The 16863-nt window shown below is 37.7% G+C and overlaps 1 protein-coding gene across 1 annotated transcript in view; it reads left to right on the top strand.

The window, feature by feature from the left end:
- Positions 1-16863, top strand: part of RTTN (rotatin) — a 165538-nt gene that overhangs the window by 82562 nt on the left and 66113 nt on the right. Inside the window, exons 29-32 of the mRNA XM_077752674.1 lie at positions 2058-2186; positions 2665-2775; positions 4554-4712; positions 6223-6294. Of these exons, the coding sequence (XP_077608800.1) occupies positions 2058-2186; positions 2665-2775; positions 4554-4712; positions 6223-6294 (471 nt within the window). The remainder of the gene's footprint in view (positions 1-2057; positions 2187-2664; positions 2776-4553; positions 4713-6222; positions 6295-16863) is intronic.

The following is a 16863-nucleotide window of genomic DNA, read 5'->3' as shown; positions in this document are numbered from 1 at the left end:
TGTTAACATTGTATTTGGAAACTATTGGGAGTGCTTTTGTTTTTAAAATTGTGTAGGAGGAGAGGCTTCAGATCACAGGTTGTGTTTCAAATACCAGAAATTAAAAGGAGCCTCCTACGGTATTGGAGAACAAAAGGACTTCTTAGTTCTAGGTGAGAAATTGAGGTAAAAAGGCAGTGCCATTGTAAGTTCGGTTGTCTTTCAGCACAATGTATAGCTCAGGAGTAGATAAAAAAAAGTACAATCCTGTTTTAGAATGTTTCCCAGTTAAGAAAACCTTGGTTAACAAATCTTGACGTGGTATAAACAGCAGAGTATACTTCATGTTCTACACGTCTTGGGGAGAAAATCTCTTTGTCTTCACATTAAGTGACAGGAAAATAATATGAAGGAATCTGTCACTGTTGTTAGACATTGTGGCAGAGTCCGATTAAATCTTACTTGGGGCCTTTTGCATAGTTACATAATTAGTAAACATTTAGATTTATTTATTTTACTACCGAAGAATCAAGTAAGGCTTATTATGTGACATCGAAACAAAGTCACTGTTGGTCCACGATTGATTTGCTTTATAGTTTCTCACTGAAGTGGCTCCTTGTCAGAAGGGAGCTGTATTTCTAATTACAGGTGTTTTGTTTTGCATAGTGAAATTAGAATGGGAATATTTGTTTTTCATGGTTTTGACATGAGGCTTTTAAACTAAGCATGATACATTATGATAGGTAAATAAACTGTGATAATTAAATCCTTAAAACCAGACAGATGGAGTCTAAATCCACAGATCTGACCAAAAGATCAGATTGAAAGGAAATAATCCCAAAGTCCTTGGCTTTTCACTTATTGGCTGGGCATGAAACCATCACACTACAGCTGTGTCCAGTGACTTCGCAGAGGATAAGAAGGACTCGATCATTCAAGTGTCTTATTCCTAAGATAGTCCCTTATAGCTTTAAACTTTATATTATGAAAACTTTCAAACATACACACATGAGGAGGGAATAGGAGAGCAGAGCCTGTCGCCTATCGTTTTAGCTCCTGGACCATCTCAGGTTATTTCTCAGACATAATATATAGTTATTTGTTTATGAAAATTCTAATGTAGCATACAAATCCCAAATTATCTATGAGTAAACTACTCTTGTTAAATAAGCTGTACCTAACATGATTTATGATTTGTGGCATCTTTAAAAATAATCTGCTGCCTTAGCTGAAAAACATCCAAACTAAAAAGTAGTCTCTATTTTAAGACAAAATGGCTTACTTTAAGGGATTCTGTGATGAATAAAAGCATCCAGAGTCCTTGGGTGAATGAACTGAAATAATTGATGTTGTATTGGGCAAATAATAAGTAGTTTCGATTATTTTGACTCAAAACAGATTTTTCCTTTGTAGAGTATTGGCACCTAAATATAGTTAGCATTCCTTTTTTTACTAAAATGTGAATTATAAGTGATCTTTTGTCACTTTGAATATTTGTCTTAAATGTTTATTTGTTTATTTTTGAGAGAGAGAGAGAGAGAGAACATGCATGAGCAGGGGAGGGGCAGACAGAGAGTGAGGGAGACAGTGAATCTGAAGCAGGCTCCGTGCTTCACACAGCACAGGGCCTGACCCGGGGCTCGAACCCACAAATTGTGAGATCATGATCTGAGCCGAAATCAAGAGTCGGGCACTTAACCGACTGAACCACCCAGGTGCCCCCTAAGTATATTTTTTAAATAAGATGTTTATAAACTCTCCTACTTTAAGGATACTGTAACATTTGAAAAATGTATGAGCATATTTTAAATCATAAAAGTCTTCTAAGAGGATACTACACACCTTTGTACAAGTTCCAAAGGGAGAAAATTTTGAAGTAAGAATATTTGTTTTAATTGTGGTAACACATAACCTGGAGTATACCATTGTAACCATTTTTAAATGTACACACTAAGAATGTTGTATATATTTTATGGGGTTAAGATTCAAATCAGACAAGTTAGTAGAAAGATGTGTATTTATTTTTATGTACCACTCAGAGCAAAGTCACCATAATATTGTTTATGCTTGGTTTTCAGGTCATTACTTCTTTTTACGTGGAGCGTGGAGGAAATGCCATGTCCTTTATGGGAAAAGGGGTCACGAAGAGCACAATTCTTTGCTTGCTCCACTTATCCCATGAGATGATGGCCCAGGCGCAGAGCTCGGTGAGGGCCTCGAACGCTGCATGTCTTCTGAGCAGTTTCTAGACAAGGAATGTGCCGTGTCTCACACATTTCAAGCCTATATGAAAATATCTCGTTTGATTTTTCTTCTTAGGAGACAGAAATGACTTCTGAGTGAGATGTTTCTTAGAAGTTGTGTATTACACAAAGCTGAATTTTATTTGAAATACATGTTGGTTGAAATCTGGCTCTAGAGAACTACATTTTGTCTAAATCACGGGGGAAGTAGTTGTTTTGAAGAAAACTTGTTTAACTTTTTAAGAAGAAGCTGAGATTTTTGTTTGCCTTGCTTTGGTTAAATACTAAATTAAAGCCAAGTCTTAAGTACATTTTAACTTTGTTTTGATTTCCAAAACTTTCAAACTTAAAAGTTATTTTTAAGTTTTTCTGTTGTATTCTTTCTCTGTTGATTTCTCAGACCCTTGCCTAATGTGCCTCTGTTCCCTTTTGTTCGTTCTAGGAGTGGATGTCACTTTGGTTCTTGCCTCTGGGTCGTCACAGCGAAGACCAGACTCCTACTCAACAAGGACTGGCTTGGTTGATTCCATTATGGGTTGATCGAGACCCAGAAGTCAGTGTGCAGGAAACTTGAGTCTATTATGTGTAGATTAAAAACAGATGAAACAAAATATATATATGCATATATGTATTCGTGTTTTCCAAAATGAGATTATTTTAGTGCCTATGCCTTACGCTGCTTACCTGTCCTTGTCAGTTTGGGCTGCCATAACAAAGTAGCGTAAACGAGGTGGCTCAGAAAACAAATTGAGCTTCTCACAGTTCTGGAGGCTGGAAATCTGAGATAAGGCATCAACGTGGTTGGGTTCTGGTGAGGACTCTCCTTTCTGGCCTTCAGACAGCTGCCTTCTCACTGTGTGCTCATGTGACCTTTCCTCTCTTCCTTCTCTTCCAAGGCCACCAGTCCTATCAGATTGGGGCCCCACCGTTAGGACCTCATGTGACTTTAAGTACCTCCTGAAAGCTCTGTCATCAGATTTAGGTATATTAGGGGTTAGGGCTTCAGCATAGGAGTTTAGAGGGGATACGGTTCAGTTCATAGCAGACCCTCTTCAGCCAAACTCATTAGAGCACAGATTAAGAATAGAAAAAAAAGGGGGTTATATAAAGTTTCATTTTTAGAAAGAACAGTAAAAAAGTATTGGAGAAGTCCAGCCATTTTCAAAGAATTTGAAAGAATTTTCAATTTCAAAGAATAGCTGCCCAGTGACATTTGTGTCATTTAATAGAATAATACAATTATGGTGTAAAATTTTAGGTTATTAATAAATTTTCCAGTTGTAGCCATTTGTCCACTTCTTTTTTTATAAAACCACTTATTGAGGTATGATTGACATAGAAAAAGCTGTACATTTTTAATCTGTATAAATTCATGAATTTGGAGATAAGTGTATATCCCTGAAATCATTACCATAATCGTGCTCTAAACAGATCCTTCACCTACAAAAGTTTCCTCTTGTCCTCTATCTTATATATTTATTTTTGTGATTAGAACTCTGAACATGAGATCTACCATCTTAGGAAATTTTTAAGTATATAATACAGTAGTATTAATTGTGGGCACCATGCATTAACTTCAAACAAGAGTTGATTATATTCTATAACAATAAAAACCTTGATTTTAGAAACATTTGATCTGAACATAGAGGTTCTATTCTATATACACATTGGGCTTGTTTGCTTGACCATGTTATGGCCACACTGTTTTTTGCTATCCTATAACTATCAGTGAAGCTATTTTAGAATCAAATTCAGAAGTTAACCAAAATGCATAGCGTGCACAGCTGTGATGCTGTGGCAGACATAGCATACCACATTAATAGCAGCTGAAACATTTTTCTTTTACAATAATTTGGGGGGATATACTAAATGTCTTAGAGAAAGATAGTTCAGTTATTTCTTTTTGAAAAGAAGTTTCAAAAAGGTTAAAGCCATTTATTTGGAAGAAGTACTAATAAGGATAGAGAACAAAATAATAGGTAACCTCTTTTAAAATGAGGAGTAAGCAGGAATCTTGTTCATAGAAAGTGTGTAAGCACCCTGTTCTCTCCTTAGAGGCTTGTGAGCTATAATTTTTGTTCTTATTTATACCTGGTTTTGACTTTCTGTGAGATTTGCTTTTATTGAACTTTTCTGTATTGCTTGTTTGAATGATAGAGTAAGATTTTTCATTCATAAATTTATAGGACACTATTTTCTATAAGTATCTTACAATTTAGGGTCATCAAGACAGTGTCATAAAAGTATGATATTTTATGTACCAGAGAAATTAAGAGTTCATGTTAAGGAATTGGATTTGTTGGTTTGACAGCTTTTCTTTAATCTGAGCAGGTGAGGTTCACTTCACTGGGCTTAGGATCGGCACTGACCACCCTTGAAGCCGGCTGTGTGGCCTTGGCAAACAGCTGTCAGAACATTTCTGGTGGGCTCTGGGGGACCGTGGTGAGCATTCTTCTGGACCCATCGGAATGCAGTGTGGTGCGTAGGGAGGTATGCCTTCCGTTAGCCCCTCCTCCCTGTTCAGCCTTAGAAATTTGTGACAGTCTTTGTAAACATGCTCTCTGTGGAATGACTGAGTGGGGGTATGCTCTATGTGGTGGATTGACCACTGGCCGTTATCTTTTCTATCTGCAGCAAAACCCAAATAAAATACTGGTAGAGAATAAAGAAGATACTAATTCACAGTAAATACTGCAGTCCTTTATTTTGAGAAGACCAAAGTAGAATTTGATATATTTTTATATGAACTCTTCTATATTATTATACATTGAAAAGTAGTTCATGGAAAAAAGTTACTTTCATATTACCGCAGTGCATATGAATCTCTAATATCTATAGAGCTTTATTTAGGATGATTGGCTGTCAGATTCCTCTGTGGTAGTTATCATAAATAAGAGGAAAAGTAAACCCTATTTTAATTCTTTCTAAATAATTTGTGGTTTCACTTTATTGCTCCTTTTGCTGAAATGATGATTGATGCAAATGTTTTTTTAATGTTTATTTTGAGAAAGAGAGAGAGTGTGTGCGCAAAGGAAGCATGAGTGGGGGAGGAACAGAGGTTAGAGGGAAAGAGAATCCCAAGCAGGTTCCAAGCTGTCAGTGCAGAGCCCAGTGTGGGGCTTAGTTTCCTAAACTGCGAGATCATGACCTGAGCTGAAATCAAGAGTCAGATGCTCAATCAACTGAACCACCCATGCACCCCTTGATGCAAATATTTTTGAGAGCAGTGACGAAAGAGTGATCTGAGGCTTGTGAAGGATGCGGCAGCTCCAGGGCCCACCATTAGCTAGTGCCCAGTGCCAGTACCCAAATGCTGTCATGTTTTTATTATTTGTTTTTAAATACTAATTCTTAATCTTGTAGCTTCCTCATGATTACCAACTTTAAAGATAATCTACTGACTTCAAGTGAAGTTGGTTGCACATTTCACTCTCTTTGGTTCCCCTCTGTGACCCGTTTCTCACCCATCATATCACAGCCTTTCGTTATATAGATAATCAGTGTTCATATTAGTGTGATTATTTAACTTGATCATGTTACGGACCTAGAAGGTAAAGTTGGACATTTGTGGTTTGTGTTTCTCGTTTGAACCTTTCTATTGAGAATAGCTTGTATGAGAGGGAGAGTCCGGGGGAGAGAGAGAGAGAGAAGGTTATGTGTATGTGTGTGTCTGTGTGTGTATCTGTGTCTCTAAGGAAATAATAGAAATGTGAAAGTGTATTTCTTAACTGCTACCAGAACAGAACAGTTTATATTTTATGGATAATTTTTTTGGAAAAATAAAATTCTGAAATAGGAAAAAGTATATTTCCTGATGAAATAATTTTCTCCACTGTTAGGTCATCATATAACAAGAAACGAGCTTGACAATTCTCATAATGATGTCTCAGTACATGCAGTTGCCCAGTGACATGTTTTTTATTATTTAATTCCGATATATTGGTTATTTCAGAGATGACAACAAGATGGCAGTATTGACATTTTCTTTTTTTTATTTTAGGCTGCATTTATTCTTCAGAATCTCCTTGTAATTCCAATGCCTTCAGTAATTTTAAAGGATTATACGTGGCAGGTAGGTGACTTCAAAACAGTTATCAAGCTAGTAGATATTTGAGCTTAATTGATGATTAAATTTCAGCATATATATACACATATACATGTATATTATCACTGATGAATCTTTACGACAACAAGATCTTTTTTTTTTTTATGTCTTTATTTTTTATTTTGAGAAACAGAGATGGAGAGTGAGCGGGGGCAAAGAGAGAGGAAGACACAGAATCTGAAGCAGGCTCCAGGCTCTGAGCTGTCAGCACAGAGCCCGACGCTAGGCTCGAACCCATGGACTGTGAGATCATGACCTGAGCCGAAGTTGGATGCTTAACCAGCTAAGCCACCCAGGCGCCCCATGGAACAGGATCTCTTAAAAGAGAATGTAGAATGGGCAGCTGGGTGGCTTAGTCAGTTGAGTGTCTGACTCTTGATTTCGGCTCAGGTTATGGTCTCACAGTTTGTGAATTCGAGCCTCATGTGGAGTGTGGAGCCTGCTTAGGATTCTCTCTCCCCCTCTCTCTCTCTGCCCTTCCCCTGCTAATGCTCTCTCTTTCTCAAAAAGATAAACTTAAAAAAAAAACAATGTAGAAATTTTTTCATGCTTGATCGTATTTACAAATCCTTTTCTGTAACACTAAAAATAATTTTGAGCAAAAATAATAGCTAACAGTGTTTACTATGTACAAAAATAATAATAGCTAATATAGAGTTTATTGTGCACTTTTCTAGGAGCTTAACATTAACTTAATATTTAACTTGCGTAATTGAGGCGTGGACTGCTTTTATCCTCATTTTGTAAAATAAGAAACATTAACACAGAAAGTTTAAATAGTTTGCCTTGAATCAGCCTTTGCTAGTATCTCTTACCCTCCCAGTATACGCCTATTTAATAATAATATGCAGAATTGTTTATAGTTAAGTGTGTATTAATGTTAACATCTTTTTTTACCTATTCTGGATTAGGGCAGTTAAGGTCGTAATTTGCCTTTCCTTGGTTTTAACTGGATTAATTTTTTGTTTCACGTTCTGAATATCAAGTCTGGTAGTACCTAGCTTTTTTACAGCCTGCTGCTTTTCAGACGGTTTGGAGGACAGAAAAATGCTTTCCCTGGGCAGGCAAGATATGCTGTTTCTCCATGTGTGTTTATTAATCACACGATTGCATCTCACTTCCCAGGATCCTAGAGAAATCTGAGGTTTCCTTCTTTTTGTTTTTAATTTTATTTATTTTTGAGAGAGAGATAGAGACAGCATGAGCAGGGGAGGGTCAGAGAGAGAGGGAGACACAGAATCCGAAGCAGGCTCCAGGCTCTGAGCTGGCTGTCGGCACAGGGCCTGATGCGGGGCTTGAACCCACGAACCGTGAGATCATGACCTGAGCTGAAGTCGGATGCTTAACCGACTGAGCCACCCAGGAGTCCCCCTGAGGTTTCTTTTCAAACTTTCATTAGAATATTTCTTTGGAGGAACTGCTGAACCCACATGAGCCTGCGTGAGGGAGGCTCCTCAGGTAGTGGTGTGAATCGTGGCCCCGGGTGCTCTTTAAGGCCCGCATCTCATTAAACTCTTGGAAGGTTCACTTCTCCACACTTGACACACCCCGCTGAGCTCTGCCAGTTATGGAGGATCCCAGGCCACTTTTCCCTGCGTCCCTTCAGTTTGTTTCACCTGCCTTCTGGTGAGCGTCGCTCCTTCACCATCTGCCTTATAATAAAACCACAGGGGACAAGACTGGAAAGAATACGCAGGATTANAGATCATGACCTAAGCAAAAGTCGGACGCTTAGCCGACTAAGCCACCCAGGCGCCCCACCAATAGTAGATTTTAAGATGTGTTGTTTTTGGCTCAAATATGAAACCTCTCTAGTCTCATTGTCAGACTGGTGACACTTGCGTATTATAAGCTTGGAAATGTAATGCCATTGAATTTTTTATTCTTGAACTAGCTGTGATGTGAAAGCAAGAGTAATATGACTTCTGGGTGCTTTGGGGCTCATGGGACAGTGTGGTACAGCACGGATGCAGGCGGGGGTGTTCACACGGTGCTCCTACGCGGTGCGCAGTGTACGGCTCCATCTTGCCGGTGACATGCTTGCTGCAGCTTGTGGGTTTTTATCACTCTCCACTTTTTTTTATCACAGAAGTAATTTTCTACTACAAAGTTGAAAATAGTGCTTAAAATGAGCTTGTGGGCTCTTCTGCCTTGCTTATTTTGGCCAGAATCCAAAACTCTGACTGCTGCTCCAGTCCCAAATAGTATTTGATGATGAAACTTTTGCTAGTTTTAACCAAAATTAGAAAAATAAGTCTAATTGTTTTTTGTGTTTTTAATAAACTCAGGTTTTCTGCCTGTTCTCGGTTATTAATTTTTTTTTATTTTAAATGTTTTATTTATTTCTAGGAGAGAGAGAGAGAGACAGCGTGAGCAGGGGAGGGTCAGAGAGAGAGGGAGTCACAGACTGAAACAGTCTCCAGGCTCTGAGCTGGCAGTCAGCACAGAGCCCGACGCGGGGCTCGAACCCACGAACCGCGAGATTATGACCTAAGCGAAAGTCGGACGCTTAACCGACTAAGCCACCCAGGTGCCCCATTAATTTTGTTTTTCAAGTGTCCTCATTTAACACTATGAATAGTTGGTAGCCTCATATTTGTTCCCAGTATTTTAAAAGTTTTGTGGTACTTTATTTATTAAAAAAAAATTTTTTTAACGTTTATTTTTGAGAGGGGGGGGTGGGAATGGCAGAGAAAGAGGGAGACACAGAATCGGAACTAGGCTCCAGGCTCTGAGCTGTCAGCATAGAGTCCCAGGTGGGGTTCAAACTCACAAACCCGTGAGATTATAACCTGAGTGGAAGTCAGACCCTTAAGCTACTGAGACACCCAGGCGCCCTGGTGGTACTTTAAATCCCACCGTGAAAACAGCTGTTCCAAAAAGGGATAAAAATAGTCTTCAGATACTTCAGTGGAATTTTCTAATCTCCAAGAGGCTGTGACCTTTGCCAGTTTATTACATCCAGAAAGCAAGTGCTACATATCTAGTATTCTGAAATTAAAACTGCCTTTGGTAGAATGATCAATAATGATCTTGTTCCCAAAAAATGTGTCATTTGCTTGTCTTGATATACATTTCACAGTACTTTAGGGAGAGAGCAGGAAGTAGCACCAGTATCTAGAAGCTTCCAAATACATTATTTTGGTTGAGATAGATAATTTGATTAATTATGTTGTACAAAGAGAATTCCTTTTACCGCTTTGCACTTTGTTCTGATGCCTGAGGCCTAAGCTGGTGGCCTCTGTACCGTTGTTCCACTGTGCCTTCTACACTGTTCTTTTTGTGATTACTACCCATTTCCAGATTCTTTCCCTGCACCCCTGGGATAAATTCCCATTTCATGTCACTGTCTGGGATTGTTGTACTTCTGAGTAGTGATAATTCACATACATAATTTACGTAACAGGTTGGCTTTTCTTTTATTGTTTCGTGCTAGAAAGTTTAGAGCCTTCCTATCAAATGTGCTTTTCTGGTACATACATTTTTTTGACTTTATTCTTGGTTCTGTTATTTTCATTACCTTTTTCTTTCTTTCATCCTTGGTATACTTTCACTGTCAAGTTATAATTTATCTTTCCCTGTAATAGGCTTTAAATCTTTTTTCTGGAACACTGGGAGGCATAAATCACTTAAAACATTTTAATTTTAAAAAGTATTAAAAATACACTTAGTAACCCATATAATCAATTTTATTTTATTTTTTTATAAGTTTTTTTTAATGTTTATTTTTGACAGAGAGAGAAAGACAGAGTCCAAGTGGGGGAGGGGCAGAAAGAGAGGGAGACACAGAATCCAAAGCAGTCTCCAGGCTCTGAGCTGTCAGCACAGAGCCTGTGTGGGGCTCAAACTCATGAACCATGAGATCATGACCTGAGCTGAAGTCGATGCTCAACATTCTGAGCCACCCAAGCGCCCCAGTATAATCCATTTTAATCTTCTTTTAATCAGAAAGACACTAGCATTTAATACCTATGTCAGTAATTTAGGTTCTTTTTCATGTATTTCCTTTACTGTTTTACCTAATTTCTTGCTTTATTTCTATGTAGAATGTATGTGACTGTATTTTTAATGTATTTTTAAATGTTTCTCTCAGCCCCCACCACAGACATGAGAGTGCTTCATCAGACTATGCTAGTGCACAGTGATATTGCCAAGTAAATAAAGTTAAAAATCAGGTCTTTTTGTAGCCTGACTCCTCACTTTCTTGTGCCTGGGTATAGAAACGGAGTGGGTGTGGGCGGTCACCAGGACCAGGGGGAGGCAAGGAGCTGGGCTCTTGCTGTCGCGTCCCTCAGCACCTCCCGTAGGGCCTGAAACCCGGGCTCCTGCTGCAGTGAGAACTCAGGTTTGCATACGTCACTCCTGCTGTATCACAGATCTTTTCTCTTCAAGGCACTTTCGTAAGAGTGATGCTTGTAAATATTTGTCTTTCCTTCTTCAAGGCTACAGGCTTTTCAGGCAGAGGGGACAGTCATTGTGCCCGAGGTCCTAGACTGTCACCCTCCAGCTCTGTGGTGTCTTGTAAACTCTGTGGTCTGCTTGGTGTTAGTGCTTGTGGAAAATTGTGTTTCTCGGTTTAGTGTGAGGGCCATTGTCACAAATCCATATCCCTGCAGCACTAACAACTTGAATGGAACTTGAGTGTTACTAATAACGTGTTTATTGGTTATATAGCGATCACCTATGCAGTTTGAGTTCATGTCTACAGCCATTTGTTGAGTACCTACATTTTAGAGATTCACAGGTGATCAGATTTAAATGTCTGGGACTTGTGCACGTGGGAGAAGACAATCACATATCCAGGGAACGTTGCTAGAATATTTTATGTAGGATCATGGTAGCGTATGTATAATTTTTATAATATTAAAGTTGTTCTTTTCACTTGAAAATGGTATCACACATTTAAACATAAAGGTAATTTCATTTGCTTACCTATAGTGAATTGTCAGTTTGTGATGTAAGTACACTTGTTTATGCTTTAGTTCCTTTCTACATTTGTGATAGGACTTCTAACTGTCCACATATATTTTATTTTTTAACTTTATTTTGAAAAAAAAATCTTCTCTAAAAGTTACAGTAACGGTACCTTGTACCCAGATTCGCCATGTTATAATTATACCAGATTTGCCTTACCTCTATCTGCTAGTAGTTTTTTCTGAACTGTTAAGAGGTGCAAGCATAATGCTGCTTTTTCTCCTAAATATTTAAGTGTGAATTTCCTAAAAATGAAGATATTCTCTTATACAATCATAATAATTATCAAAATTAGGTAATTATTTACATTTTTCCTGTTGCCCCACTGTTGTCCTTCACAACACCCCAGTCAGGACCTGGGACCTGGGTTTGGAATACGTGTTGCATACAGTTGTCATGTCTACTTTTTTTGAAGAGTTCAGGCTATTTAGTTTTTATAATATTCTTTAGTTAAGTTTATCTGTCCTCAGGATTAAATTCAGGTTATACATTTTTTTGATAGAAAAGCCACAGAAGTGATGTGTTCTTGTTAGTACATTGTCTTAGGAGACAAGATAATCTCTGCCCTGTTACCGGGGATACTGACTTACTGACTTTGCTTACTTGGTTAGGGTAGAGTCTGCTGGTTTTCTTCTGTGGAGTTACAGCTTGTGCTTGTGCTTGTGCGCGCGCGTGTGTGTGTGTGTGTGTGTGTGTGTGTGTGTGTGTGTGTGTTTGAAGGGAGATACGCTGAGATCGTTTCAGTATGTGATTCTCATCAACTTTTCTCCTGCTGGTTTTCACTTGTTTGTGAATCTCATCTAAAGCAGTTATTACAGAATGGTTGCCGAACGGTGACCTTGTAATTCTGTCCTTCTACACTCGTTACATTTTAATGTAAGAAAGAGCTTTCCTTTCTGCCCCACTTATTTATTTATTTACACCAGCACGGACCCAAAGATTCTTAGCTTGTTTTATGAATTATAGTCTGTTTCTTTCATCACTTATTTAAATATTCAAATGGTTCCAGATTTGATGAGGAGGAGACCCTTCATGAAGAAGGTTTTGTCCTTCTAATGTGTTTTCATCCGTCTTTGAGCACTTCCTTTCTGGGATAGCACGGTGTTCCAGAATTTCCCGGCCCCAGCCTGGAATCAGACGTTTGACCAGAGAGCCCTGCTTTATTTTAATGGAGAATGGTGTTTGGAAATGAGACCTGGGTTCCACGTTCCTTCCCAGTTTCTGGACAGTGGAAGAGGAAGGAGTCGTAGCTCCCGTGTGCTCACGGTGGACATGGCAGGAAACTGTCTGCACGTGTGTGTGTGTGTGTGTGTGTGTGTGTGTGTGTTCCAGATACATAGTCGGCTCATTTATACTCTCAGTTCTTATCATTTTCATATTTGATGTGATAATTACCCATGTGTATTTTTCATCTCTTAATGTGTTCATCATGAGTCATCATGAAGTACTGATTTTGCAAAACAGTAAATACTTGATGTCAGAGAAGCAGTATCATTTTATTTATACTCCTAATTTATCTGTAGTTAAGGATTTTGTAGGTAATTACAGCCAATCTCTGAGTTACATTATGGCAGTTTCTTTTAATTGTTACATCTCAAAATGATTCGTTATCTTGAAAATATTCTCTATTCTTTTTTTTCTTAAAGATTTTATTTTAAGTAATCTCTACACCCAATTTGGGTCCTGAACTCACAACTCCCATATTAATAAGAGTTGCATGCTCCAACGACTGAGCCAGCCAGGTGCCCCTCTTCTCTGCTCTTCTTAAATGTAATTTTCATTTTGTTTCTACTTCCTTTTGAATCACAGTTAAATGGGTATATTAGCACTGTGACTCTAGGAGTAAAATATATGTTTTTAAATTAATATTCTAGCTTATTGCCTCCTTGAGAACAATGTTTTCAAATTAACTGGTATGTTCTATGATATAATTAATTTGTTGTTTCCTTTGCAAACTTATTTATAATGGCACCTGGTGATTTGCAGAGTTTTCTTTCTTTGCATACGGTCTTTCTCAGCTCTTCCTGGTGGTTTTACAGATGATCTGGCAGCCCCCAGCACTCAGCTGAGGGCAGGTCTGGTACGGATATAGACATCCTGAGACAGAGCAATTAGACTGTGCTGATTTCCCCCACCATGCCGGAAGACAGCCCCATCAGTTACTGATGGGTCTGGGGAGCAGCCTTGTGTGTGCATGAAAAGCTTTATTGTTCTGGGCCTTGTACCATTAGTCATCGGTGGAAAGCCTGAGTCAGACCATCTTTTGTGCATATGCTGGGCATGTCTTTAGCACCCCACGCTCAGTTCTGTTGCTAATGGGCCGTTACCCCTAGGAAGCTCTGGCCTGTGGAGAAGGGGGGGGGTTCAGGCTTGGTGCTTGGTTAAAATAAATCAAATTTAAAAAATAATGGTATAACATGTACATATTCCAGATCATTTGGTCTTCTTTGAGAACCTAAAAATATTTTGAATGAATTGAATTTTTAGGAAAAAAATTTTAAAGTAATAAATACATACACCTAAGACACCTAATAGAGCTTGTAATCAACTTTACTGCCTCTTTTCATTCACAGAGACAGCTTTCCCTCCTACTGATTTTAATACCTTCGTATCTCTAAATAGTAGTTCGCAATAATGTTTGTTCCTTGACTGTGTTGTTACATAGGATTTAGCTCACTTAAACAGGGTCCTGCCAGTGTAGTTCATTACCATTCTTAGTTTCTCCACGCCCGTTTCTGTGGATCATCTCTCTCTCCATCCATTTAGAAGGTGAGGAAGATGTGGGTAAGGTGCTCCCAATTCTTTCACCTCTGCTAATCATTGTCGGCTTTAGCTTTACTGTGATTCTGCGAATGTTGATTACATTTACATTCTCTTCTGCAGCCGCCTTTTATCTAGAAGTTGATTCCAGCAATTGTAAACTGGTAATTTACTACAGAGCCATTTACTGGGCTGCCACGACTCCTCTGATGCTCAAAAGAAACATTTTCTGATATTTGTATATAGTGTGTTTATACATATATAGGTTTGTGTGTATAATTTAAAAAATTGATTTGGGTGATTGTTTTTTTCCCCTGTGAGTTTCTATTTAATTTTTTTTTTCTTGGATTGTGAGCCTAAATCATATCTCATGTTTTTCTAAACTCTTAATCATCTTTTCTCTTCAGTTAGGATCTTTTTCCAAGAAATCATTTTCAAAAATAATTATACTCCCACCTAAAAACAAGTGCATGAGCAATAAACTTAATGAGTTCTTGCATATTTGAAAATGTATTTAAATTGCACTTGATAGTTTGGGTAGTTACCATGTATTAGGTTGAAATCATTCCTCCTGAGAATTTTGCTTCAGTGTCTTCTAACATCCCCTCTGCTGATGTGAAGTTGCATCTCCATGTGGCTCTTGTACTTCCTTATGGCAAGTTTTCCTTTTACCATCTTCTCCAGCGTTGGTGCCTTAGGATCTTATGGTTATGTCTCTTTTTCATCACTCTTGCTTTGGCACTCATTAAACTCCTTAATTTGGAGATATAGATGTTCTATATATTTTGGTTCTGACAATTTTTTCATGTTTATTTCTTTAAAAATGACTTTCCTTTTTTTCTTCAGCCTTTCCACATACCATATGAGTCCCATATTAGGTCTCTTTTCATCTTTTATATTTTTATCTCTTAGTCTTTATTTTCTGGGATATTAATTCTTCCATTTATATCAGAATTAATTTAACTTCTATAATCTTGGTAGGTTGAAATTGTTTTCATTGTGATATATAGGCAAAGAAGAAAAAATCAAGTTCTGAAACCTTGTTAAGTAGATGGAATTTTAAATTATGTCTTATTATGACTTCTTTTGTAATCATTACTTTCTAAATATATACTTTTTATATTTGTAGGGACTAGAGAAAAAGCACATTTTACAAATAAAGATCTTCTTGGCTTACAATGGGGTTATGTCCTGATAAACTCATTGTTCAATTAAAAACATTGGAAGCTGAGGGCATTTGTGGGGATGAGCACTGGGTGTTATATGGAAACCAACTTGACAATAAACTATTTAAAAAAATAAATAAAATAAAATTTAAAAATATTGGAAGCTGAAAATGCATTTATAAACATCACAGCTTAGCCTGGCCTACCTTAAATGTGCTCAGAACACTTACATTGGCCTGCAGTTGGGCAAAACTCATTTAACTCAAAGCCCATTTGATAATCAGGTGTTGAATATCTCTTGTAATTTATTGAATAGTATACTGAATGTGAAAAACAGAATGGTTGTATGGGTACAGGGTGGTCGTATCCATTATTTACCCTGTGACCACTGGCTGACTAGGAGCTTCTGTACAGTTTTGATTGAGTACATAGCGTTTTGGCACCATTGTAAAGTTGAACAATCATAGGTTGAACCATTGTAAGTTGGAAACTGTGTACTAATTGAAGGGTAAATCATTATGGTAATGATTCTTTATCAGTCTGGTAATTATACATATTTATACAATAACTACTACAGTTCTACATCACTTATGTATAATTTCCCACTTTGAAAATACTTGTAACTGAAGAAATGGTGGATTTTAAAAAGACAGCAGGTTTGTAACACCTTTCCTTCTAGCAGATGGTATAACCATCAGCCTCTGTAGACCCTTACAGAGTAAAGATTCAGTAGATATAGTAAGAGTTCTTCAAGGGCTTGTTTTTGAGATTTATATGGTTTATATTCCTTCACCTGTTTCTGTTAAATCTTTATGAATTTTGGACTGTGGTAGAACTCATCCAGGAAGCAATTATCTAGGTATGATTTTGCAAAAGTAAAAATTTTATATAATCTGTGTAATAATAGTAAAAATTGTTCTGAGCATCATTATGAAATATATTTGAAAAATAGTATTTGTCCTACTTTGTTTACTAATTTTATTTTATTGATTTATTAAGGTTTGTTAAGTAGTTGGAGCAAAGCTACTAAACTTAGCTGAATTACTTATAATTCTCATCTTGGTTGTTTATTCCTTCTCTGAATTATTATAATGAGGGTTTTAATTTGTGATATTAATCAACTGTTGCAAATCTCTTGTGTATTTGACATGTACATTTAAGAATGTTATAAGTTGGGGGCTCCTGGGTGGCTCAGTCGGTTAAGCATCCAACTCTTGATTTCAGGTCAGGTCATGATCTCACAGTTTGTGAGATTAAGCCCCATGTTGGACTGTGTGGTAGCAGGAACCTGCTTGAGATTCTCTGTCTCTCCCTGCTTCTGCTTCTCCCCTGCTTGTGTGCACATGAGCAGTCCCTCCCTCTCCCCTTCTCTCTCTCTCTCTCTCTCTCTCAAAATAAATAAGTAAACTTTAAAAAATGTTATAAGTTGCTTAAAAGGGAAGAGTTTGAGGCTGTGGATGTTAGGATTGGCTTTGTGGTTTTAGATGAATTATATCATTCTAGATTAAATAAGAGAATGCATGAAAAGACCACATTGCCTGAAATATATACTGTGGTTGATAAACAGCCACATGACCCTTGTTCTTGCACTTTTCTCTGTTTTACCTGCTTCTTCTAGACCTCAAAATTTAAAGTT

This window comes from Crocuta crocuta, unplaced genomic scaffold (assembly GCF_008692635.1).
Source record: "Crocuta crocuta isolate KB4526 unplaced genomic scaffold, BGI_CrCroc_1.0 scaffold101, whole genome shotgun sequence".
Classification (NCBI taxonomy): Eukaryota; Metazoa; Chordata; class Mammalia; order Carnivora; family Hyaenidae; genus Crocuta; species Crocuta crocuta.
This window is presented reverse-complemented; position numbering and strand designations above follow the sequence as displayed.